We start from the raw sequence: 27298 nt of genomic DNA, 5'->3' as shown, positions 1-27298 counted from the left end.
AGTTTACGAATTTGAATACTTGTACCTATACCGGCTATACCGATTATCTACCTATATAATATAATCGACATTTAGACATATTATATGGTCCTGGTAGATGTTTGTCATTCATGTACCTATAAATACCTATAGGTTATTATAATAAGTAATATTATTCCATTACAGAACAGTTTAATGTTAAATTATGCTATACACATATATATAAAGCCTAACCATCTATAATCTTACTATATATAAATAAACCTATTGAATAACACTTGTTTTCTAATTCATAATATTTGGTAGTATTAAATAGCAATTTAAATTTACTCGTATACCGTAAGCACAGAATTTTAACTAGTACGTATACAAATATATTACCTATATTATAATATATGTGTGTTAGCTTTCAGTCGCTAGGGTACTTAGACCACATTTTTGTGGTGGTTGATGGAAAGATGAACACGATTAATGATAATAAATATTCATAATACATTATTAGTTATTTATATTATAGAATATATTGAATATACTGGAAAATAACCCTATCATATATAACTCCAATTCATTTTAATACTGGAACCAATGCAAATATTTGGATGCACGGACGTAGCTGTCTGTAGATAAATCTCAATAATAAAGTTATACATATAAGAGTAAGGACAGACTGCAAGAAAGCATAAACTCGTTCGGTCGATCATATGCTGCTGACTAATTATTCCGTGGTAATCTCCGCTGAGGCAATTGATGATCGTTCACATTACTCGTGACGGATAACCACGGTTCTCGATTTCCTTTGGTCGTTGTCGCCGAATCATATTTTCTCCACGTCCATTGTCGCTCCATCCAACTATATCGATCAAACTGTTTTCATATCGCAAGCACGTTTAAATAATTGTATGCAGTACGATGAAATTACATGAAATAAATTTACCTTTTACAGTTTTACCTACAATAATCTTGGAATCGGTACCGACTGCCGGCAAGTGAAGGCATACTATCGTATCTGAACGCACCGGGATACCGTAATATCCATGTATAATATTAATATTATGACTAAGCCCCATATAACTAATAAGGGTACTGGTTTGTTATAGCCCCGCCATGGCGAGTGAAAACTTTAGAGCCCTGCCATACATATAACAATAAATAGGTACATTGATACCTATCATTAATCGATATATTAGTCATAGTTCTACAATTTTTCTGAGAGCTGGAAAGTTAATGCTAATTTGATACAACATAGATTTCAACATAATACAATCAAGTTAACCATAGGTATAATTTCGTGGACCCTAACTCAGGAGTCCACACACAAAATGTCGAGAGAATGTGGGGTTCGGCCAAATGGGGCAACAAAAAACGTAGATGTACGACAGAAAATTTTAGCTTCTTACATGGTGGAATTTATATGGTGATCAAAACTAAACAATAGTGATCTGTTTGAAACCATCTTAAAAGATAATATAGCAGAATTTTAGAAATCACAGAAACCATAATTTTTAACATTATAAACATTTGTATACATTTTTAATTTATCATTGTTTTAAAAGTGTTATCATTCCATTTTTTAATTTTAATTATTAGATTAATATTAATAAATAAACTCATTATTTCATGTATATATACGATGTATTTATTGTTAAATGGATGGCGGGGCTATAAAGTTTACATTCGCTGTGGCGGGGTTAGAACAAACCAGTACCCTAATAAGTAATAACTAATAATAATAATATATCTTATTTAGTATTATTATAACGTTATAGATAAACAATCTTTTATATTGGTAATGTATTTAACGTATTTGAACTATCATAGTCAATAATCGGACATACCTTTAAGCCGGTTAGTTCATCATAATAAGAGGTTTTCAGCTGTAGGCTGAGAACATAATCAGAATATTCAATATAATTTACCAATAAGACTATATAAGCAAACTTGGGAAATGAAAAAGGCAAAAATTAAAAACGGAACTCACTCTAGATATCATCAGTTTTTTCTTTGGATTTTTAAATGTATTAGGTACCTATATTTTATATTATATATACTTAATTATGTATACCTTTTAGTTGTTACTAATTACTGAACATTTATTATCACCATTTGAATTATTTATATGGATCATCAGTACTACGTCATATCCTATCTGTACAATATAAATGAATACTATAAATATAATATATTTATATGTTCTATAATAGTCTATAAACGCAATCTACGCCAGGCGGATGGCTATCGTTTTTTATTTGATGCTAGATTAGCTACAAGTTGTTTTTGTTTCAATAAATTAGTCTTTACAAGAAATGAAACATTTTCAATCTAATTTCAATTTAAATCATAATTATTAGATTTCGATCTTTAAATTATTATAATTACGTCACTTTAAAAAAATAGCAGTTTTAAAGCTAACTATAAACTGTATTTACTACATTACTATCACTATTGACTATTACTAGAGCATATTTTATTAACATAGTAGGTACGTATAAATTGTATATACTTATAAGGTATATTTATTATTTATATATCCTATTACTATATTCGGGAATGTATAATACATACTAATTATTACATAATATATTATAGGTATATTTCTACGTATATTTATTTTTATAAAAATCAATTTAAAAACGGTAACGGTTGTTTATATAATTTTTTTAAACATGTCATCCAGCACGTATATATGTACTTCTTAGGTAGTTACATTTATAAAGACGCCCAAATGTCTACCGTTTCAGTCTTAAAAGGATCATTTTTTACATAACAATAAATCGCATTCTAAAAAGGTAAGGTCTCCTAAAAAAAATTCTACCATCTTTATTTTTTACTCTCATTTGTTCTCTGAATTTGGTTTTACTGTACTGTACCTATTTTTCACGGCACGTATTACACATCGTGCACATAATATATTACATACAAATGTCCGTTATTTGCCTTCATGTATTATTATAATAATGAGTAGGTACTACACTTAATTCCGCAACTATTGTATTTTATTTTACAAAGAAATCGTTTGAAACCTTCGCCTCATATATATAATACATACATATACGATATACTTACGATATGCATGTGTATAATACTGCTTATTAAAAATAGGTATGTAAAATATTAATGTATGATAAATAAAATGGAATATTGTATTGATTAGAACTTGTAATTACAGTAGACGTTCTGTATAGGAACCTAAAAAGTGTACATCATACATAAATATAAATATATATAGGTACATATAAGATATAATATTATAAATATAATGTATATTATCTTAACGCAAAACACACTCATAGATAATATTAGACCGTATTGTATATAGATATACTTATAAGCTATATAAATAAAATATCTTTTGTTGTTAAGCGTTAACTGTTACTGTGTAAAGAATCGTTTAGAATAATATTCACCGCGCCGTGCGTACATTCCTACAGCGGTGTTCACGATGATGATAGTAATAATAATAATAATAATAATAAATATTTTATGAAAAAAATCATCCACCTCCTCGTGTGTAACGTAATAACGGGCGACGACGACGTGCGGTAAGCCGGCAAAACGTATTATATTTTTTTTTACCAGTCTGGTGCAGCTGCTGTGACGCCGTCACTGCTGCCGCGCCGCTGCCGACGTCGTCGGCCGCCGTTTCTCTTTAATTGTTATCATCGGCTTGCCGCGCCCAGTCCGTTCAATCAACAAATGATAACGCGAAATTTAAACACAATTTGTTATTTTAAATTTTACGCGCAACGTTGAATGTTGAGACAGCGGTTTAATCGCCTTTCAGCGTTCCGAGAAATTCTATTGATCAAATCGGAATGATAAAATGACGGCAGTTTTTACATGGTGCGTCTCGTAGCGTGTGGTGCTACATTATTATAATTTTATTCGCAACGGATTTACTAGGTGAGTATATACACATTATAGGTACATCTATCCATAATAATATTTGAATTTTAAATTACGAATGAAATTACCTTTTGTACATTTAAGACTTAAGTAGGTACCTACTACCTACATGGAATATATTTTTGGTTACTATCAGATTTTTTTTATCTAGGATATAAGTATACGCCATTGTTAAATTTTTTACCTTTACTTATTTGTATATACGTACGAAAAAAAAGTATACTGCTCACACCTAGCCGTACATTTCTGTATCTAAATTGTTATTATTATACAGTTTGTATGTATTGATACGCAAAATGGTATCTAGTAGGATGTAATGTGTATATATTATACAGGAATATAATTTTTTTATGTAACACATTGTACAATAAACCAAGCTATTATTTAATATTATAACTTATACTTACAATTCAACCATTAGCCTATAATCATTAAAAAAATATATATTATATATAAATATATAGTACCCGTAGAGAACTCAAATCACATACCTAGATAGATAATCAATTAAGGTAATTGATTGTTTTTGGATATTTATTATTGTTAGGTATAGATAATAATTTTATTATTGTTGTATAATGGACATTATGTAAATTGTTTTAATTGATTATACATACATATTCAGTAGCGTAAACTGGGTGATGCAAATGCAGCACTTGCACCACCACATTTTAGATGTGGTGGTGCAAAGGTATGTTTTTGCACCACCAGAAAATCATTGAAATATATAATATAATATATAAACAGGTATAAAATTGTAATTTCCGTGCATGTATTAGGTATTATCAATTCAATTATTATTCTACCTATATTTTAAAATAGTAAAATCAAAAATATGGCAATAATTCAATACTTGTTAAATTAGAATCAAAAATAGAATACATAAAACAAAATGACATTCAAAAAGGTTTTTCATTAATTACAGAGACATTAAAAATATTCCGAACAATACCTACTAATACAGTAGGTTGCGAAAGATCTTTTTATTGTTTAAAGAGGTTAAAAACTTACCTTAGAACGACTATGGGACAAGATAAAAAGCTTAGTAGTTTACCTTTTACTTATTTTGTAGCTCGAAAAAAAATAATAATATTAATTTGGACCAAGTAATTGATGAATTCGATTCGGGATCTGTGGAAAGACGACGTCGTCTCAACTTAAAATAATTGTTGACTGTTTTTTTTATTAATATAATAATAATAAAGGTTTTACTGCTAAAATAATTCAAAATGTATTTATTATTTAAAGAAATATATTATGGGAAAAAATATTATAGTTTATAGGGAGGAATTTACTTAGGAATTTGGATTATTGGTATGTTGGAAATAATTATAAGTTGACAATATGCTACTGCACAACCAGAAATTGGACCCAATTTACGCCACTGTACATATTTATAAATATGTATGTATGAATTGTAAAACAATATTATAATATGTTTTAATGGTTTTATATTATTAATTAACCTACAGACCCTTAAGTTATAAGAAATACAATTTTTTTAAATTTAATAAACGCGTTCTTATATTTGTTAAATATCTGTATAGGTATTTCAATTTATTTATATAAAATATTTTAATTTTGATCAATTATTTTTAATTATTATGACTAATGATTAAATATTTAGTACACATTCTTAATAGTGTATATATATATATATATATATATATATATATATAAAAGGTAACTTCAGTAAGTTAACTAAAAATTAGACCAAAAAAACTGTCTCTAATCTAATTATTAGTTTTAAATCTTATTTAAAATGTGTATATTATTAATTAAAATAACTAATATTTGTAATTCATAAGGATTATATTTTAACTAAAGAAATCAAAACACTAGAAATATACCTACTATAATTACATTTTGTATTCACTTTAATGTGTTAATATAATATTAAATATGGCTTGTTAATTTATTTAATATATACATACCAATAATGGAAAAAAAAACACGGGGAAAATAGTTTTGGTTTGTATTTTCATCTCATTGTAACTCTTAGTAACCTTAACCTCGTTTTGGATAGAACTGTGTGTTAAAATATGAGGTTTGTCAATTTTTATTATTTTCGATTTTTTTATATAGGTATGAATATTTCCTGGACGTTTAAGTATACTTTCTTTATAGCAACGCGTCAACGCCACGTAATTAAATTTTTCCCCCGTATATTTAAGTTACTAAGATTTAGAACACATATGTAACCCTCAAAATAAAATTTGGAGTTATTTTGAATAGAATTAATTATTTCCATAATATATAAAATCCAAAAATACGAAGACGATTCCTATAACTGGATTTTAATCTTATTTAATATTTTTTTTTTGTTTTCTGTGACGCTTTTAAAAATTACTGATCGACAATTCATTTTCCCACTAGAAATATGTAGTAGATACCTACTGAAGTTAAATATAAGTTGAAAAAAGTTTTTAATAAGAAATAAAAAATAAAAATACACATTGTTAAATCAATATACAATCATTACTATAGAATTAATAATATCGATAATTTATTTTTATAAATAAATAAGTTTGATTATTTTCATTAAATTCGTCTTTATCAATCATTTAAAAATAATCATTATTATATTTTATTTTATTTTGCAATAAATGTTAAGTAAAATTAATATTTGATTGATAAAACTGAAATTGTAACGTATTTTTTTAATATTTTCTCTTTTTTCTTATCAAAATACCAAATAATATTGTGAATTATAGTGTGAAAAAATTAAGTATTGTATGTTTCATGTGTACAAATTCATTGTACTTGTTGAGATATTTGTGTTAGTATTCTATTTTTATGGGAATGTGAAGTAAAAAAATAAAATATACCAACTCAATTCGTAATAATACGTATTTTTTTTATATATCTTAAATTCATTTGTCTGTCGTTGACAAAGTGTCAACCGTAGGTCATAGATATCCCGGTCCACAGTTATTTTGATTCCCGTGTCTGTTTACTGGTCACGAAGTCTGCAAAATTGATGTTCTCTCTTTTTCTCATACGACTCTTCCGGTGGATAGTCGGGAGCATTAGGTAACCATCTGTTCTCGGTTTTTGGGACCATTTTTCTTTTATTACATGTCAAACACAGCATGATACGAGTACCGAAAAGAAAAAAACAAGGATTATATTAGACCCCAAAGTGAGAGAGAAAAAAAGTAGACTAGATTACATGTGGCTATTGTTGTGGTGCAACACAACGAGCAGGTATGAGGATTGCAGGACGTTGGGCTGCAGACATTTCGGTGCCTACTGACCGTTTTATAATATTGTACCCTATTCTGTTAGTCTTATACAAATGTGTATTGTGTAAACTACATGGTTATTTTCTTCAATGAATGTTTTGAAGGGTTTTCGAAATCGTGATTGTTATTCACCCACACTTAACATATACAATAAATATAAAACCTTCAAAAATCAATTATTACTACTTTTTTTTTTAATCTTAAGATGTTGTGTAAAGATGAACTAAACATATCCTTTTAATACATAACACATTTGTGTTCTAAAATGATACGCGGTGTCCATGAATATTTTGAAAATTACAATAATATATCGTTTATAATTTCTGATTTTTATTTGTAGCAATAAACAAATTAAATGTTGTGCCGATAATAAATGTCATAATATAGTGGTTAAAAACGAGATACGACATATTATACTAGTATAGACAGGTGTCTAATACTATAATATATATATTATATCTATATACTGTAAAGGAATAATATTATGCCGCTAATGTCTTACCAAGAGTCTGATTATCTGTTTTTTAGTCTTGAATCTTGAATTACCCTATACAAATTTAAGCACTAATTAGGAAATCTATTGGACCAATTTTTTTTTATTGTTTTTATATTAAACTATTTTATATCAAGGGATAGAATAATGTAGTGAAATACATATTTTATATACACCTGATAATGTGATTAAGTATTAATATTCCTATATTTCTTATTGATAATTTCTGTCAATGTAATAGTAAAAATAATATACTTTCGTTGTCGGTTTTTACCTACTATAGCTTAAATTTCAATTCCTGGTAACACTCAGCATTGTCCTACTAACCTAGAGCGAACCAAGTTCATGTTTTACTCTGTATCTTATTACATATGTCATATATCAACGTAATCAACCGATTTTCACGATATTTACAGGGCGATTCCGATTCACCATGAATGCTCATCCCTATTTTCCTTTCAGAATCTATTAAAATCTTGATTTGATATAAGTGATAAAATTACTTAAATATACTGACCATATTTAAAATACTTAATTTTTTTTTATTACATTTAAGGAGTGTATTGTGGTGATACAAACTTATTATTTCGAATGAAAATTACCCTTTTTTCTTCTAATTGTTAATCGGAATATTTTTTGAAAATTTTGATTTATTTAAATCGAAATTTGAACGAGTAGTTTTAAGTTATTTAATATTGTGTACTAATAATATGTCCATTATAACGGGCTTGCAAGATGGATTGGATATGATGGTAATGATTTTTATCCATTAATATTTTATAATTTGTAAAAATTGTCTAAGTACAATAAATTCAGACATTCAACATTTTGGTACCTATTTGAACCGGAACCTTTTGAAAATATTAGAATTGGAACTTTACAAGAACTTTTCAATTTTTTTAGAAACTCAAATCGTAACCGGTACCAATATTTGTTGGAATACAATTATTCAACCGCAATGTTATTTAGCTATTTCATTTATTTAGGTAATAATAATCACTCATTGGATTTGGTTGTAAATACATTATGGATTCATAATTTTCTGTTTCTATTATCTATAAAAGTTTCAGAAAAACAAGGTAATATGATAAAACATATATATGATAATATATCCACCTTGCAGATAACAATAAAACATGCGTAGTTATCAAAATATTGTAATATAAAAAAAAATATTGTTTGATCGTTTATTAATCATTGATCCGTCGTCATGATTATTCTCCTATAGTTTATTTATAGTTTTAGACAATGGTCAATGACTAGTAAAATGATAATTAAAACTTACTGTCATAAATACGCACTCGTAAAATTGTTATCGGATTGTAAAATGGACTAATAAATATAATAATATACACTTATTTATTTGTATATATGCATATATATTATATAGTGCATGATTAATAATTTATGAAATATTTTCATAAAAATAATATAGCATACGTATAATACCAAAACATTGGAAAATATTTAGTAATTTTAATTTATATATATTAAAACAATATAACTAATATAAGTCAAGGAAGTATTAAATTAAACCTAAGTACTTATTTATAAAAATTGTGTTTTTATATTATAATTTTTATTTAAATCTCAATATATTGCACAATTGTTGTTATAAATTTAAATTTTAAATTTTTACGATTGAAGCTTAAAATTCCCAATGAGAGGACACACTTACAGCTGTAGTCTAATAATAATAATAAAGGAACTAGAAACTGTATAAAATGGATTCTAATTAATATATAGATCAATGTCGTGATTATTCATAGCCCTATTTCAAACTTCGTCACTTGGCCACGTGAACAAGTATCTTACAAAAATCTGGACTATAATTAAATCAAATTGCTTGTGATAGAGACAATTAAGTATTTGATATAGCATGAAACCATAATGTATTGTTATCGCAACTTCTTACAACGCGTGTCAACCCAGGTTTTTAAAAATTCGTTTTAAATATTCTTAAAGAAATAATTAACTTACTTAAGTTCCTCGAGTTCCTTCAATCCTATGAAAACAACTATAATTTAATCTTATAATTTTAAATATTAAATTCATATTTGCTTAAGTTTCTTTTTACTTTTGGAAAAATAATTTATTCTAAATACTGATATTTACCGGAAATCTTTAATCTATATTTTAAAGAACTAGAATCGAATCGGTACTGAATTTTTTTTTAAGAGCCTAATTGGAACAAAAACCAAAAAAGTCATATAAGTTAAATAAAATTATTTTGAAAAAAATGTTATACTTAATTCATAGAATTAAATTTAAAATGTGGGAAAATCAATCAAAACTAGACTTAACAGTTATTTCATATTGTTTTCCAAAATTTTTATCCCATTTCTAGATTATTCGGTATGCCTAATATATATTATAAATTACACTGTCATTTGTATGCATGTATGATAGATAGATAATCACCACTTACAGTCTTCTTAAACAATGAGTTATTTGTGGATAGGTACATAGCTTAAAATCTTAATCTTCGATTTGGTATACATTGAGCGATTAAGCCGTCAATGATCAATCATGTATCAATTATCAGCTTGTATAGGTATTTATTCAAGTCGATACATGAAAATATATACTAATATACTATCTTTAGTTTTCTATTATATACTAAAAAATATAAATATAATATTTGTAAAAAGTTAGACTCATAGACTAGTATATACAAGTATATAATATACTAATATAAAAATATTAAAAATGTACGTATATTTAATCAAGATTATTACCAACTACGAAGATAGTTTATTTTAACTAAAACCGGTATATATAGTTATCTGCAATAAATACAAAAATACTCTTGACAATTTATATTATATAATTTTTTTTTAAATCGTAGTAGTTCATTTTAACAATTTAACATATATTTATTTTATTTCAATATAAACTCTTAAGTAGGCCACTGGTCAGAATAGATGTTAATCATTCATATTTATCATTTTTATTATGCATATTTTAATATATCATAGAAATCAGTTTATTTCTGTTTTCATTATCTTTTTTAAACTTTTAAAAATAAATAACTGCTATATATTTGAGAGCCACCTTTCTTTAAAACCATTTTTACTTGAATATGTTTAAATTATTTATGATTCAAAAATTAATTTTCCAGTTTACATGTTTATAACGCGATTGGGATTACATTGAGATATATCTAATAATTAGATATTTAAAATATTTATTTTATCCGTCCGTTATTTTTAATAATTGGCAGCAATATATTTTAATAAAGTGAATTTATATTATTTTTTTGTAGTTAGCCGATAAAATATTATACTAGTCATGGTTCTTTATTCTTAACTGGTCTGGTTTGAAGTGTGTATAGCAAAGGTGCAGTTTGGACCTGTTTTATACATTTTGGCTCGAATGTCTTGCAACTTGATTTTGTACTACTCATTTAAAATTTTATTCACACTATATATGTATTATTTATTTAACGCAATCGTTAGTTCTTTATATTAGCAATTGTTTGTTTAATTTTTTTATTTTTCGAAAACAAGTTTGCTGACTTTTATCACAATACATTTGATTGTTATGAACGATGAATCATCAGAATAATACCTACCAACCAAATAAAACAATGGAGAATTTAAGAATAAATGCATGTGTGTGCATCATATTTGTAATTATATATTAGCCTTCTAATTGGTATAAAATGTTTATATACCTACTCAACAAACTGCTATAATATTTATAGTAGGACACAAGGTATCGTATTTTTTAAATTTAGTTTCACTTTCAGCCAATGTTGTGCTGTGCTATATTATTTTGTTAATATTTAAATCTTTATTATATCCACTTACTAATAACTACAAAGTTTGTCAAGTTAAAATAATTGTATCCATGTATCTAGTATTTCATTCTCAATTTTATGCATTATTCCTTACAATTATAATTTTTTAATATTATTAAGTGTAAAAGGTTAAAGGGCTAAAAAAAATTATTTTTATTCTTACTATATGAAGAATATGTGTACAATTTTTAAACACATATCATTTATATATTTTCGATTTTTGCGTTGTAACTTGTAGCATTAAAATACTATAGACTTCTGTATAATATAATTTATAGCTCATAATAATTTTACTGGATTATATTAGCGTATTTATTGCAGTGCTTCATGTGTGGCTTTCTGGTGTTACATTACATGGTCAATGTATATATATATTACACACATTATTATATGTTTAGTAGTTACCTATTCATTTTTCACAGTTTTCTTAGTCTTGACAAAAACCAGTTTTTTCTTTGTTTTGAATTTGTGATTTTAATAGTTAATATTATTATTTAACATTTATTATATTATATTACATTTATTAATATTATTTAATATACTTCTATAATAATTAAAAGTTTTCGAAAAGATATTGAAATAAATATAAACCTATAATATAAATTATAATAACATGAATTGATATGTCTATTATAATGTGCATTTTTCAAATTTTTATTATAAAAGGTATACATGATACTTAATATTGGTGAATTATATCTTTAGTTTCATATTAGTACGCATTATTTATACCTTAGGAATTATTTTTATTCAATTAATGTAATTTCTTTTACGGTCATTGAAATAATTAAATCATTTAATAGCAAAGAATTTTGTAGATGATATTTAAACATAACTTTATGCAATAATGTACCTATAGTGTATTGAGTGTATATTGTATATTGATGACTAATGAGTATAGGTAATATGTCGTAATATTAATTCAAAATATTTTACAAACTTATAATACTTAATTCAATGATTCAAGTAAATAATTTGCGATGTGATAATATACATTTTTTAATACCATTTGTACTATCATGACAATCATGATAAGTTTATGATATTACGCGAAGAATTGAGATAGATAAAAAGAGGAAGAAAATTAATTAGGTACGTGATTTTAATTAACATAACAGGTGTTTTCGTGTACTTTTATTAAAATTTATAATTAAATAATGTTTGATCAAAAAAGTATTTTTATTTTTTTTTTTATTAAAAATGTTTAATTAATACAACAAGCACAGTAACTATATGTAAAATAGGGAATGAAAACATAATTATTGGAGTTGCGTGATTAGTGATTATTCATAAGTGACACTGAATTTGAGATTGTACGTTACATCGTTATGCGGATTAAATTAGATTATCACGAGACCTTTTTCTTTAAAGTCTATGGCGAGAATTTCCAGGAAATGAAAAGGATATGTCATACCTATTATTTTAGCCAATTGTGTTAAACAATAGATTTTGGTGGTTTTCTAATCTAACAAGGAAACGTTAATAAAAGATTGCTGCTTCTTCTTAAATTGTTTTAATACTAATATTTTTGTGTATAGGTTTTAAATGTATGCATTTTATTTAAATTTGATTGCTTTTCCAAAGTTATATCCTATACGTCTATATTGGTATTAGGTACATTTTATATATTAGTAGTATAGTTTTTAAAATACAGAATTTATTCTTCGAGATTAAGATTTTTAGTAAGCGAGAACGAGCGTTGAAAATAATTAACCATCTTGTCTTAACACAATATTACCAAGTTAATCTTTTATCAAGGTTGAGCCCTAAATATTTAATATTGGAGAAGAGATACCAATGTAGATAATTTACGGTAATATTAGGGCAGTGTCCATATCTTAATTCGAAGGTCGTATAATCAAATTTATTGTGGTTTAATTTAATTCACCATTTTTCATATACTTTAAAATAAGTATCGGTACTTTAATGATTTTGTAATTTTTGTGAACATAAAAATAATTTATGAATAATAAATATAAGTTTAAAAGTTATCAGTTTAACATTAACACTTGAAATGTAAGATAAGTAGGTATTCTTGGTTTAAATCATAATGAGTTATTGTAATTTTAAATTAATGTAATTCAATTTTCATTGTTAAAGCATTATCAATTCAGTTTTAACTTCAATGTTTTGGATTTTATTCATTATAACAATAATGCAACAGTATCTTTGATGACTTGTGAAAATAGCAAAAAAGCAGTATAGTTACCAAGAATGAATTTAAGGGGAACGAACCGGGGCATTTGCCCCGGAAGTCTTGATCAGGGGAGGAGGAGGCATATTACCAAATAACAGTGACATAACAAAGGGGGTCTGAATTATAAGAGGGCGCTAATTTTATACTTTGCAACGGATAAAAAATATGCAGATCTGACACTGATAGCTACTGAATTCGAATTGAATTTGAAAGCTATAGTTGTTACGATCAAAAAACGATTTTCACGTAGCTCAAGTTACTCAAACCTTCATTCAATTTTGTCAAATCAAATATTAATCCACGACCAATTTTTAATCTTTTAGAAGTATTGATTTAACGGATCCAAAACAATTGTTTAAATATATATATACAATATACTTAGGTTTATATATATTATATAATACAAGACGTGTTTTATTAATAGCTATACTTCGCTCCGCTCAGAATCTAAATGTAACCACTGCAGTTGTTAATTGTCTATTGTTGATGCTTTCGTTTGTTTACGTATACAAACTTGTGAAATTTTTTTCACACCAAGGAAGTCAGTGATCGATATGATTTATTGCAAACATGACTGTCTTGTCTGTCTCGGACTTAATGAATACTGATTTGTCACAATTAGTGCGTAATTATTAGACAATTACTACACACCACACACACACACATCGGTGAAATCAATTAGGTAGTAGGTATTATTATAGGTAATGATTGCAATTTCCGCTCGGTGTCTGATCGGAAGTACGTGTAAAAAAATGTATAGAGACATGTTGGGTACAGATGAGAAGAGGTAAAAAAGAAGACGAATCGCCGCGACCGGAAGGCTGTTGACCTGAATGTGTAAACAGCGAACGGTGCGTTAATTTGCGCCGTGGTGTGAGGTAACACTGTGCCGCTGGCAGTACCCGCGACTTGGTTCTTCGCGCTAACACGAGACGAAGTTCATTCTCGCTTCGTGCGCCAAACACTAATTGAGTTGACCCAGTGAGAGTCCGTCGCAGTCGGTATCCCGATCACTTCGTCGGTCGCATCGCATCGAATCTCTCGCCGGAGGGACGACTAACCCATCGGACCGCGATTGTACAATAATAAACCGTGATTTTTTTTTTTTTATTCCTGTGCTCAGGTGATGTATCCGTTACGCGATCAAAGCAAACGGTCCTTCATCGGCTGTTGTTGAAAAACCATCTACACCCGTCCAGAAGAAGGGTGTTGATTGACAGTTTCGCGGTAATAACATCGTTATATGGACACCACCGGGAGCAGCGGCGGCATCGTCCGTGGACTGTCGCCGTGGTGCCGGTGTCTATGGTGGCTGATGGTTGTCTCATGGTGCGCGGCGCAAGCTCTGGATCAGGACGCGTTCATACAGCGAGATAACGCGGTGCTCCCGCGCCGGCGAGTGCACAAGTTCCGCAAGACCCAGCAGCATCAGCACCACCAGCACGCCGAGGACACAGGGAACGGCGAGCGGATGAGGAGGCCCAACATCGTACTGATCCTGACCGACGATCAAGACGCAGAACTAGGTGAGCGACATTCCTCTATTTATTGTGTTATTGGTGCAATCATATTGGTAGTTATATATATTGGGTATAAATAAGTTATAGTTACTTACCTACGTGGCTATATTAAGTACTCTCGTCTGTGTGGCAACCGATATTCTAAAATACCATCAAAATTATCTGATTTATGTAATACGTATTAATATAATAATTATTATTACTATTTAAAGTTTTTTCCGCTTAAACGTACAAATTTTCTCTATCGAAGTCTTTCGAAAATGATCACAATAATTCTATTTAAAATGCTAATATATGACTGTGATTTAATATATATCGTATACCTATATGAGTTTATTTATTATTTCTGCTGTAATTACGATTAAAATTATTTAAAATTAGTCAAACAATGATTTATCTTATATGTAGCTAAATCATACAAATAATACAGTTAGTATTTAATTAATATTATAATTTCATTTGTAAACACAGAATCAATAGCTGTTAAAATGTTATTTAAAAAATATATATATGTAAATACTGGCGTATAGCTAGTATGCTTTACTGGTTGATAGGTTGATGCATCTAATTTTAGTCTTTGAAAATTATATAATGAATTTACATAAGCACAATACATATTCTTCGTACATATTTTTTTATAGGTACCTATACAGATATGTGACAGAATTTTTAAAACAAACTGTCCGTATCAATTAGTTATAGTTGTTTTTTTGTCATAATTTTAAATTGTATACAACAAATTGATCGTATTATATTTGTATAATCATGCATTAAATTAGTAGGTATTTAATTTTTCTCTCTATTTAAGAGTAGGTAAGATTCTGAATGTACATAATTTATTATAGCTTTTTTAATTGATAAATTATCGAGAAAATCTATTTTAACTACAAAAAGAATATAACTAACAGAATTACATATTGATAAATAAAATAAACGATTAAAAATTAAAAACACTTCATTTGAACAAGAAAATAAATAAAAATTACTGACAAGTATCATAACTTATATGACACAGTTAAATAAGGGTTAAGGGGTAGCTATTAAAAAGTTAAAAACTTATTTTTATTGATTATAAAAATTACAAAACCATAAATGGAAAGTGAGGTATGGATTAGTGGTGAGACATACATTTGGTTTTCAATACATTTTAATTTTCTAAAGGAGACTTGATTAGATTCAGTGATGATGTATAATGAATATAATTAATTTTTCTGTGTGTAGTTTGTGGGATGTATGATAATTTTCTTGATAAATAATTGAACGTCTTCTCATTTTTAAGATAGCTGGTACTATTTTTATAAACACCAAAGAAGTTAAAGTATTTTTATTAGTTTTGTATCTAGTTCTGAAATATCAATATTAAAAATTGCAGTCATTTTTATTTTTTACTATTTAAAATATATATTGTATATTATACACTATGTAATGCGTATATTTTATTTTTTTTTTACTTGCGAGAAATGTAATACCTTGGAACTCTAGGAGGAAAAAATTATAAAATTAATGTAAATAATATACGAATGATATGTAATTAAATGAGTGATATTTTTCTAAAGGATTTGTTTTTCTTTTGTTACATAATATTATATTATTATACAATGTTTAAGTTTGTAATTTTTGGGATTCTATGCTTTAAAATAAGTTTAAGAAAATGTAAAATAGTTTAGTATCTATGATTAATTGAAATATCCATTTTAATAAAATATTTCACTTGAAGAATTTAATGCAATTTATTACTTTAGTTTAATGTACCGGAATTTAATCATAAACACGCGATATGAAATTAACTACAACAATTACTTTTTATAACAAATAAAATATATTTTCACTAGGTATTCATGATTTAAATAATATTTGTAATTACTTATCAAGCATAGGTATTTATTTCGGTAATGTATTTAAAATTTTGTACTAAAACAATGTTAAAATATATATAATATATATAATTAAATAAATTCAATCAATAGCAATGTTGACAAAAATGTTTGGTAATATGCCAATCCTTAGACGTCTCATGATTCTATCAGAAAATCATTAAGTACCCAAGTGTAATTATAGATTGTTTATTTATAAAAAGTCAAAGTATGTAGTAAACACTTGAGATATTTTTATTTTTGAAAATAAGTAAATTTTTAACAAAGTATTCTAAAAGGTTCGGATTTTTTACATATTATATTATATTAGCGTAATAGCGTATATTTTAAATTATTGGCTCTACAACACATTTTTTAAATATTTCTTAAACGTTTTAAAAAAAATTTAGAATAAATAATATGGTATTTTCAATAAGTACATGATGTAGTATAATTTTAATTTAAATATATTATGTAGAAATAATGTTTCAAAATAATATTATAAATAATTTTAATAATTCAATCTATATTTAGATTTACACTTCATAATTTCATACAAATATTATTATAAGTTTTGCTACGAGGATATTGTAACTAATTTATTTATCAATAATATATTATATTTATAATATGGAATAGCTATGTTTTCTACCCGTTTGATTGAGGTCAACCAATCAATCAACCTTTCAGTTATAAATTAAAATAATTTATTAAATACGACTTTGTAATATTTTTTAAATATTTCAAAAATAGCTATTAAAATCAAGAATAATTGTTACAATAATATATCTTATAACTACATATATTGTTAAATGAGAATAATTAATATTGAAAAACAAGTAGTGAAAAAATTGGATGTAGATAATTGTGTTGAAAATTTAGTCTATAATGGTAACTATAATCTAAAAATATTATCAAAATAAAATGAACATAAGGTACATATTACAGTAAACCATAAAGTGTGTTTAAATAATTGAGTCACCAACATAACAGCAAAAATTGCTAAAAAAAAAAGGTTAGGTTAAAAAGCATAAAATTAAATGGACAATTATTTTACCTAAACATTTATATTCAGGGGTCTATTTTTGATAGAATACAATATATTTTAAAGCGGACTTTTTTCCTACATTTAAAAAAAAATTATTTAAGAATGAAATTATTTTTATTTTTTCAACTTAATAAGTAATAAATTAAAAAAGAATACATTACCAAATATTCCCATAAATATAATTATCTATATATATTTTTATTTATCTGTCTTTTTGATACAAAAAAATAGGTACTATTATAATAATAATAAGTATACATATTATATTAAAATATTTTTAAACAAACTATAAGTATAAATATAACTTAAAAGACATATAATATAAACTAAAAGATTTTTTTAAATTAAATATATTTAATGATTAATAAAAGATGTATTTCATAAATAAAAATACTACATTTTGTGACCCTTTAGTTCTTTTATTATCCTTAAACCTATATTTTTAAGTTATACTTGTTTTAAAAATTAATTGTTATTATGATATTACTTTTTATTACATTAATTGGGGCAAAATGTCCGACTTAAAAAAATATACTACAAAGGGAAATAATCTATTCCGTTAAAAATTGTCTTTTTCTGGGAGGGGTGGAAGGCAAATTATCCTATATTCAAGCATAAAATTATAGCTAAGACACATAATGGCGAATGTTTAAAATATCTAAGTACTTTATTACACAATATAACTATTAAAAATGTATAGAACGATTTAATTCTTCAACTTTTAAGATGAACAAAATATTAATCCCAAAGTTGTAGTAGTGACGTTAATTTTCAAATTTTCAATCAACAAAATCTTACTTGTTACTTCCATTATTTGTTTAATTGTATATTTATGTAACTAATCCTCTTAATTCATAATGCATTCAGAGTTTATAGATTAAATTATAGAGCATTCATTATACTATACTGTTATATCACTAATAATTTTATTTAAATTATGTTGCATTTTTTTCTTCATTTCTTTATATAACATTTCGGCTTCAATATTCGCTAGATTAAGAACATGCTGATATTTTGACAAAGAATCTTTAAAAATTAAATTATTAAATATTTTTCGATTGCTATGTTTTTTTATTTATGTACATCTCCACCAGCAGTATAAACCCGCTGATATAAATAAATTCGTAGTATTTACAAATGGTTTTTTTTATTTTTGAGATGATTGAGATATATGTATAATGTATAATTGTTAAATATCGTTATGACGGAACAAAAACAAATTAATGTAATCCTAAAAACATTTAAACATACTATCATAAACCATTTATACTTACCTTTTTCATAAATTTTTTGATTGAACACATAATTTATTACTGAACTCAAAACTCATGCCATTAAAAGTTACAACCATTAGTTTAGTATTACTTATATATACATATAATTGATATTAAAATGACGTATTTTTGTTGATATTTTTGACATTTTTTTTTTTTATTATGTTGGTAGGTTATCAAGACATAGGAAAGGATAATACACTACTGGAGAAAAGTTAATCATAAAATATTATAAAATTATTATGGTATTTATGCAACTATACCATTCAAATAAAAATATTTCTTGTGGTAAATCATTTTTTAAATGTGTATATGAAACTAATTTGTTTATGGAAATCAGTTTAAATTCCTCTAAATAATTCAATGGTATTTAATATTTATCTGCATACCTTTATTATTCTAAAATAACTAACTATGATATTTATATTTTTCATTTAATAAATAAAATACCATTTTCGAGCATATTATGGGCTCTTAAAAATGTATGTAAATACCAACTTATTTAAATTATTTTACAAATGATATCTACCCGTTTACATATTTTAACACGAAAAATTATTTTAGATTATAAAATTAAGATGCAACTATACAGTTTACTGTTAATTTCTTGTATTCAAAACTCCCACAACGCAGTTTTTTTATTATGATACCTGTAGCTAAATAGTTAGAAACTTTCAACTTCTAACAACCATAAATTAATTATATTCAATGGAAATAACTTACCCTTTAAATTCCAATGCTTACTTAAAGTTAACAAAATGTCGACATCGGTCGTAACACGTTTGGACGCAAAATGATATTTTTACCTGGAATTTTGGAGAACGATTGGGAACACACGTTTAAGTACACTTTTTTACTTTTAAACTTTAAATTTTATTTTATAGAGCTTATTAGCGTTACCCAAGAGACACCGCGAGGAGGTTGGCTCTAATAATCTTCCAAAAACGTTTATTATTTTTTTTTTATAATTAATATTTTAATTATTTTATTTGTTCATTTTATATTAAAATATTTGTCAATGTATTTGGTTAATCTTATTTTATTCATTTACTTATCTATATTATTTACTTTTTTTCCCTGACAAAATTCGTAGTCGCGTATACTATACGATATTAATCATAGAATAATCAAAAAAATAAAAGTAATTGATATTAATTGGCTTGGAGATAAAGTATATGAGTATACCACTATTGTAGATCACATGTTTATAAAGTTTACCCAAACGTATCTTGAATGTGTGTACCCAATGGCGTAGTTACGGGGGGAAGGGGGCAAGGGGCGCTTGCCTCCCAACCTCCTCTAAAAATTAATTTTTAAACAAAATTTAACAATTTAAAAAAACTGTATATTGAAAAAAATATTTTTTTGATTGATTATGTTGTTGAACTGATAAATATATATAATTATTATTGTTAAGAGTAAATTTGTAAGTTTGTAAAACAATTTACCACAGTTAAGTTTTGTATTTATATAAAAATAATACTTTTTTTTTAAATAAAATATGTAAGAAGTTCTATAATATTAAGTTCTATATTCTATCATTTATTTTATTATTTTCATTACTGAAATTCCTATATAATTGTGTATTTGACAATTTTGACTTTATATAATCCATGATTATTATTAACAGGGCTCGGGACTTAAAGCATTTGCTTATTTTTATGGATTGACTTCAAATGTAACAGAGTGTTATAGAAGGGTATGTCATGTAACAACACGTTTAATTATGAAATTTGAAAGTGTAATTTTTTTGCTTTTTACAACGATTTTTTAAAAAAGATGCTTATTTCCAGTTTTTCTGATTATTTTTGGTTTTTCTATTTTTTATAGTTTTTTCAGAAGATCCCTCAGAAAATCCATAAACAATAAGAAAAAATATCTTGAAAGTGAAGTTTGATTTTTTTATAATATAAAGATTTATTTTGATTTCTTAGTTAGAAATTTTTCCTAATCATTTTGTTTCAAATTTTTTGTAATACTTAATTATATTATTTTTAGCACAATTACAAATTATGTTTTTTGATTAAATATTTTTGCTCAAATTTAAGTTTTTTAAATGCTTATTTGAGTGCTTATAATGATGTTTTTATGCGCTTATTTTAATGATTTTAAGTTCTACAAGTCTCGAGCCCTGATTATGAACAATTTTGAAATTTTGCCCCTCCAACTAAAATTCCTAGTTACGCCACTGTGTGTACCCAAACGTTCTCTAATTTACCAGGTAAAAACGAAAATACATTTTATTTTATGTACCCAAACGTTGTGTCTATTTGTACCCAAACGTTCAGCCCTCGTCGACATCGTTATAAAAAGTATACATTCTTCCATTTAAGTCAGGTTATACTGTTTTAGATTATTAAAAAATCTATATGCAGTAAAACTGTAAAATAATCACGCAATAAGTAATTTGGTATTCTAAAAAAGACAAATAATAATTAGACTAATATAGATGCTATCTCCGATCAAGATTATACTTTAGCAACTATTATGACAACATTAGATAATTTAACAATATTTTTTACATGTAAATTAGATTTATTATTCAAAATATATTGTTTACACTTCTACAACTGCAATAGTTTGGCTTATAAGCTAAGTTATTTCTATACAATATTCAATAGATCACTTAATGAATCTATAAATATATTTTCTTTTAATGTTCAAACATAAAACTTAGCATACTGTACATCAATAATGTGCAAAAATGCATGTTTTATGATTCATTAACGTTCCTAGTGATTTATTTTTAACTTATTTTTTTTTTTATAGGATCTTTGGATTATATGGAAAAAACACAAAAATTGCTCAGAGATGAAGGTGCCGAATTTCAACACGCTTACAGCACTACCCCTATGTGCTGTCCGTCCAGAAGCTCATTGCTTACCGGTTTATACACACACAACCACGAAGTGTTCACAAACAATGACAATTGCAGTGGACCAGTATGGCAGAGTGTACACGAGTCAAGGACATTTGCCACTTATTTAACCAACGAGGCAGGATATCATACAGGTATTTTCAGTACCTCTTGCGTGTAATTTTTTTTTTAACCAACCCGCACAATTAAAAAATTATAATTTATAATAAACTATAATTTTTCTAAATATTCCAACTCTAAGGACTAATCAATTAATTAAAATTGCACTACATTTAGGATATTTTGGAAAATATTTAAACAAGTATAATGGAAGCTACATACCTCCTGGCTGGCGTCAATGGGGAGGTCTAATTATGAATTCTAAATATTACAATTATTCTGTGAACTTAAATGGCAAAAAAATTAAACATGGTGACGACTACCATAAAGTAAGTATTGTTTATAACTGTTCAGTATAGTTAATCGTTTAACTTTTAATCCAATTACAGGATTACTATCCAAATTTGGTCACCAACGACTCAATAAACTTTCTTCGACACACGAAACAGCACCACCCCCATCGTCCATTTATGCTTGTAATGAGTTTCCCGTCACCTCACGGCCCCGAAGACTCAGCACCAGAATACTCTGATATGTTTTTTAACGTGACTTCACATCAGTAAGTTTTAACTAATTCTGAGATTTATAGAAAGTTTTGGGTGGTAACTACTAACACAATTTGTGAATGAAACCGGTTCATGTGTGTTAAATACTAAATTAAACCTGTTATTTTAACTGCCTCTTATTATCACATAATGCTCTGCTAAGTAGTTATAATTTAAGCTATCTAATAAATAATAATAATAATAACAATACCTAGTAATAGTCTGTTAACAAATCATTTTTAAGTTATTATATTCTAGTCAGCAGTAGGCACTAAATATGTTAAAAATAAAATATATATTGTAAAAAAAAAATAATATCAACAGATAATATTATTACAATAATGTTGTTTAGTATTTTTTTTTGTATAAATCATAAATATTATTGTTTAACCCATTGTGTTAGACTGTTAGGAATACATTTTATATGATTATTGCTTTTAGTTTTAGTTCTATTTTAAACAATATACTATTCAGTCATAAAATAAATTATTTTTTAAAAAACTTAAAAATAATTTTTAAGTATTTATCCTTGGAATATATATTTTTGCTAGTTTTGTTAGGTAGCCCTAATTCTTAAAATTCTTGAATTTAATCTTATTTATATTTATATATAATATTATGTATATTTTTTTTATTTGCAGCACTCCGACATATGACTATGCTCCTAATCCTGATAAACAGTGGATTTTACAAGCAACTGGACAAATGTTACCGATTCATAAACAATTCACAAATCTATTAATGACGAAACGATTGCAAACATTGCAAAGTGTAGATGATGCTGTATCTAAAGTAAGTGAAAATATAAAGTAATTAATTAAATTTCTTAATCTTAATTTTTTTTTTTTTTACTATCTTCTAGGTTTATGGAGAACTGAAGCAATTAGGCGAATTGGAGAATACATATATTATTTATACTTCAGACCATGGTTATCACTTAGGTCAATTTGGTTTAGTTAAAGGTAAATCGTTTCCATTTGAATTTGATGTGCGTGTTCCAATGTTAGTAAGAGGACCTGGTATCGAACCTGGAACAAAGTAAGTGCATAAATAGAGGTATTTATCTATTCACTTAATTTATACTTATATATTAATAATTTAATTTAATTATTTTAGAGTAAATGAAATATTTCTTAACATAGACTTGGCACCTACATTTTTGGACATTGCTGGTGTTAATCCTCCAGCTCATATGGATGGCCGTTCTGCATTCAAACTATTCCATAGACACAAAAAGGGTAATAAAAAATTTGTCGCACACTGGCCTGATACATTTTTAATTGAAAGCAGTGGTCGAAGAGAACATAATAAACATAAAAAAATGTCTACTGGATTATCATCATCAATTAATAATGGTGATTTCATTAAAATTAAAAAAAAAATGTAATAATAATTAATATTTAAAAAAAAAAGATTTTAGTATTGAAGATAATTTGGGAGTTGCTGTTGGTGACAAAGCTAGTGCACTTTTTATATTATGTCAGAGATCAGATTACCAGTCTCCTTGCAAACCTGGACAAAAATGGCATTGTATTCGTGATGGATTCAGGTAAGTTATTATGTTCTATTAGATAACTAAATATATATTTGTATAATATATTATTTAATATTGTGTTTTGTAGATGGCGAAAACATAAGTGTAATCTAAAAAACCGTAATCGACTTCTAAATGGACTTAAAAAATGTACTTGCTTTTCTACTAATGGAAATTTATACACGAAGCTTGAAATGGATAAAAACAAAAAATATAATTCTAAGTAAACATCTATTGTCTATATTGGAGAGTTTTTATTTTAATAATTATTAAATTTATAACTTTTCAGAAATCTAAAAGTAGCCAATTTTAAAGATCGTTTTCGTAGAGACATTTTGGCTCCTCTCAGTACTAATATGTCTTCAATTAAGAATGTATTGAACAAACAAATTGATGACTTACGGTTAATGACAGTGGTTAATGACTCAGCTCTAGCTAGCTGTACAGTTACACCCAATGGTGACGTTAAATGTACAAATATTGTATATAACAATCCAAAAGTTTGGAAATTTAGTCAAAATCGTGTACAAAAACAAATTTCAAATTTACAAAAAAAATTAGAAAAACTAAAAGAAATACAAAAACACCTTGAAACTAAGCGACCAAATATTGATGACAAAGATGAAGAGGATGACGACATAGAAGATGACCTAAATGAAGACGATTCTGATAACTTGCCAACAGATTATTCTCAAACACAGTGGAATCTTAGGTCTGTAAAGTATTAATTATTTCAATATGAAAGTTTAATTCAATATTCTAATTTTACTTTTTATCTTGTCTTACAATGCCTTACATAGGATGGTACCTGTTAACAATTATAGTATGAGCCCTGGTAGCTTACTGGTAGATGGAGTGGAACCTCATATTCTTAGACATCATGGACATAAATCACAAACTAAAAGTACTTCTGCAGACACATGTTATTGTACACCTTTCATGTAAGTAGATTTAACAATTGACTTTACCCATATGAATTTGTATTACCTAACTTTAATTTATTGATTTCGGTTTTGATATAGGTTTAGTGATAACGATCCTGCATTAAATAAGGAGGTCAAAAAGCTTCTAAAAGCTGATAGACAAAAGAAAAAAGGACGAAAATTTCGTAAGAAAAATTCTAAGCTAAATAAGGAATGTATGCTAGAAAAAATGAACTGTTTTAATCATGACAATGATCATTGGCGAACTGCACCATTTTGGACAGGTAATGTTCCTAATTAACATATGTGATACTTGATAGAAACAGGTTTTTTACTATTTATTCAAAATACTGTTGGTATAGCATGACAATTGACAATTCTATAAGATCATCTAAGCGATAACATTTATTACTATTAATATTTTAATTAACTTACTATCCTGAAAATGCCATAATATATATTAGGTATATACTATATATATATATATCTACTTTAACACAAAAATGTTTTATAACTTAATAACATTATGTTATAAATTAGATGTAGCCGGTAATAAATAAGTGATTTTTATGAAGACTTATTGGTCAAGAAGTTGTTTACAGACATTGATTTGTAATTAACGATAATGTACTATGGGCTATGATTAGTGCCATATAACTATAAATAAACAGAAATGTCTTATGCTGGCAACTATTACAAATTTTATTTTATTTTTTGAGTTTTATTTCACAATAATAACTGCATTAAAGCGTATAGCTTGGCTGCTTTTGTATTCGACCAAAATTATTATAGTTTACAACAATAAAAATATACCTATCAAATATAATAATATTACCTACATCATTGAAGTTTTACAGTTTGTATGTAATATCAAATATACATACAGTTAAGGTTCAATAATTGTTTTAAAAAAATAATATCGTTTATCAATAAATATTATTAAAAAATAAATTTTAATTTTGAAACATATTGATTAGACATGTGATTAATGATTATTACAAGTTGTGACCTAAAAAAATGATATACTAGTATATTTAATATAAATTATTTAACTAGGGATTTTTTTTTTTTAATATTTTTATCTAACATTTTTGGAATTGCCAAATACATATACATATTTGTCAGTCTAAACTCTAATAATACTCTAATAAGCTAAAACAATAATCATCTAAATGAATTGTGTAATGCCTTTATTTGAAAAACTATACTATATAAGAGTAGATGATAGTTCCTACTTACTGTATACAAATCGTAACAAACTATTTCAACGATTATGTCGATTTTCTTTTTACAGAGGGACCATTTTGTTTCTGTATGAACGCAAATAACAATACATATTCATGTCTTCGCACAGTTAACGCCACACACAATTTCCTTTACTGTGAATTCGTCACAGGGCTAGTGACATTTTACAATATGAAAATCGATCCATTCCAACAGCGAAATCGAGCTCACACTTTAGAGCCTAAAGAAAAAGAATGGCTGCGAGATTCGCTTTCAGAAATGATGCGCTGTAAGGGTTCTGCTCAATGTGCGATCAGCCCAGTGAAACGTAGAAAAAAACTGGAAAGTTATAACACGCTCTCGTCTAATGGTAATTATTATTTATACTATGCCATACAGTTTAATGTATAAAATTATATGTTATAACTATGTTGATAGACGAAGCAATAACGAGCAAAAAATTGCTGACGGAACAACCGAAAGATGTGGATATTGCAGTGCGATACCGATAGCACATATACATATTATATTATGTTATAAATTTATACCGAAAATTAGTGTAAAAATGCAGTATTATTAATTTATATGTATCTATATTTATTTATTTTAATTATGTATTGATTTTTAAAAATGACTTGATGTGATTTATGTACCTATTTATATATATATATATACATATTTACCTATGTAATTTGTTGAATGTCCAATAAATATTGTTTAGAACATTTGTATTTTATTTATTATATTACGTTTAAGTTATTTTCGACCATTAGCGTTATGT

The 27298-nt window shown here is 26.3% G+C and overlaps 1 protein-coding gene across 1 annotated transcript; it reads left to right on the top strand.

Moving 5' to 3' along the window:
- The first annotated feature begins 3615 nt into the window (after positions 1–3615).
- Positions 3616–27242, top strand: LOC113549079 (putative extracellular sulfatase Sulf-1 homolog). Its single transcript, XM_026950235.1, has 15 exons — positions 3616–3879; positions 14743–15145; positions 22084–22326; positions 22469–22620; positions 22681–22850; positions 23478–23628; positions 23699–23874; positions 23953–24191; positions 24250–24385; positions 24459–24593; positions 24660–25082; positions 25171–25311; positions 25393–25577; positions 26588–26887; positions 26956–27242. The coding sequence occupies exons 2-15, from the start codon at positions 14863–14865 to the stop codon at positions 27027–27029; spliced, it is 2808 nt and encodes a 935-aa protein (XP_026806036.1). The 5' UTR covers positions 3616–3879; positions 14743–14862; the 3' UTR covers positions 27030–27242.
- Positions 27243–27298: the final 56 nt, after the last annotated feature.

Source organism: Rhopalosiphum maidis, chromosome 1 (genome assembly GCF_003676215.2).
Source record: "Rhopalosiphum maidis isolate BTI-1 chromosome 1, ASM367621v3, whole genome shotgun sequence".
Classification (NCBI taxonomy): domain Eukaryota; kingdom Metazoa; phylum Arthropoda; class Insecta; order Hemiptera; family Aphididae; genus Rhopalosiphum; species Rhopalosiphum maidis.
The sequence above is the reverse complement of the archived record's forward strand: the minus strand, read 5'-3'. Positions and strand labels throughout refer to the sequence as shown.

Bases quoted from the DNA above. Each gene is read 5' to 3' on its own strand.
- LOC113549079 (XM_026950235.1), top strand. From the start codon at position 14,863: ATGGACACCACCGGGAGCAGCGGCGGCATCGTCCGTGGACTGTCGCCG. The intron at 23,629-23,698 runs GTAAGTGAAAAT...ACTATCTTCTAG, and splicing joins TAGATGATGCTGTATCTAAA to GTTTATGGAGAACTGAAGCA. The intron at 25,312-25,392 runs GTAAGTAGATTT...GTTTTGATATAG, and splicing joins TGTTATTGTACACCTTTCAT to GTTTAGTGATAACGATCCTG.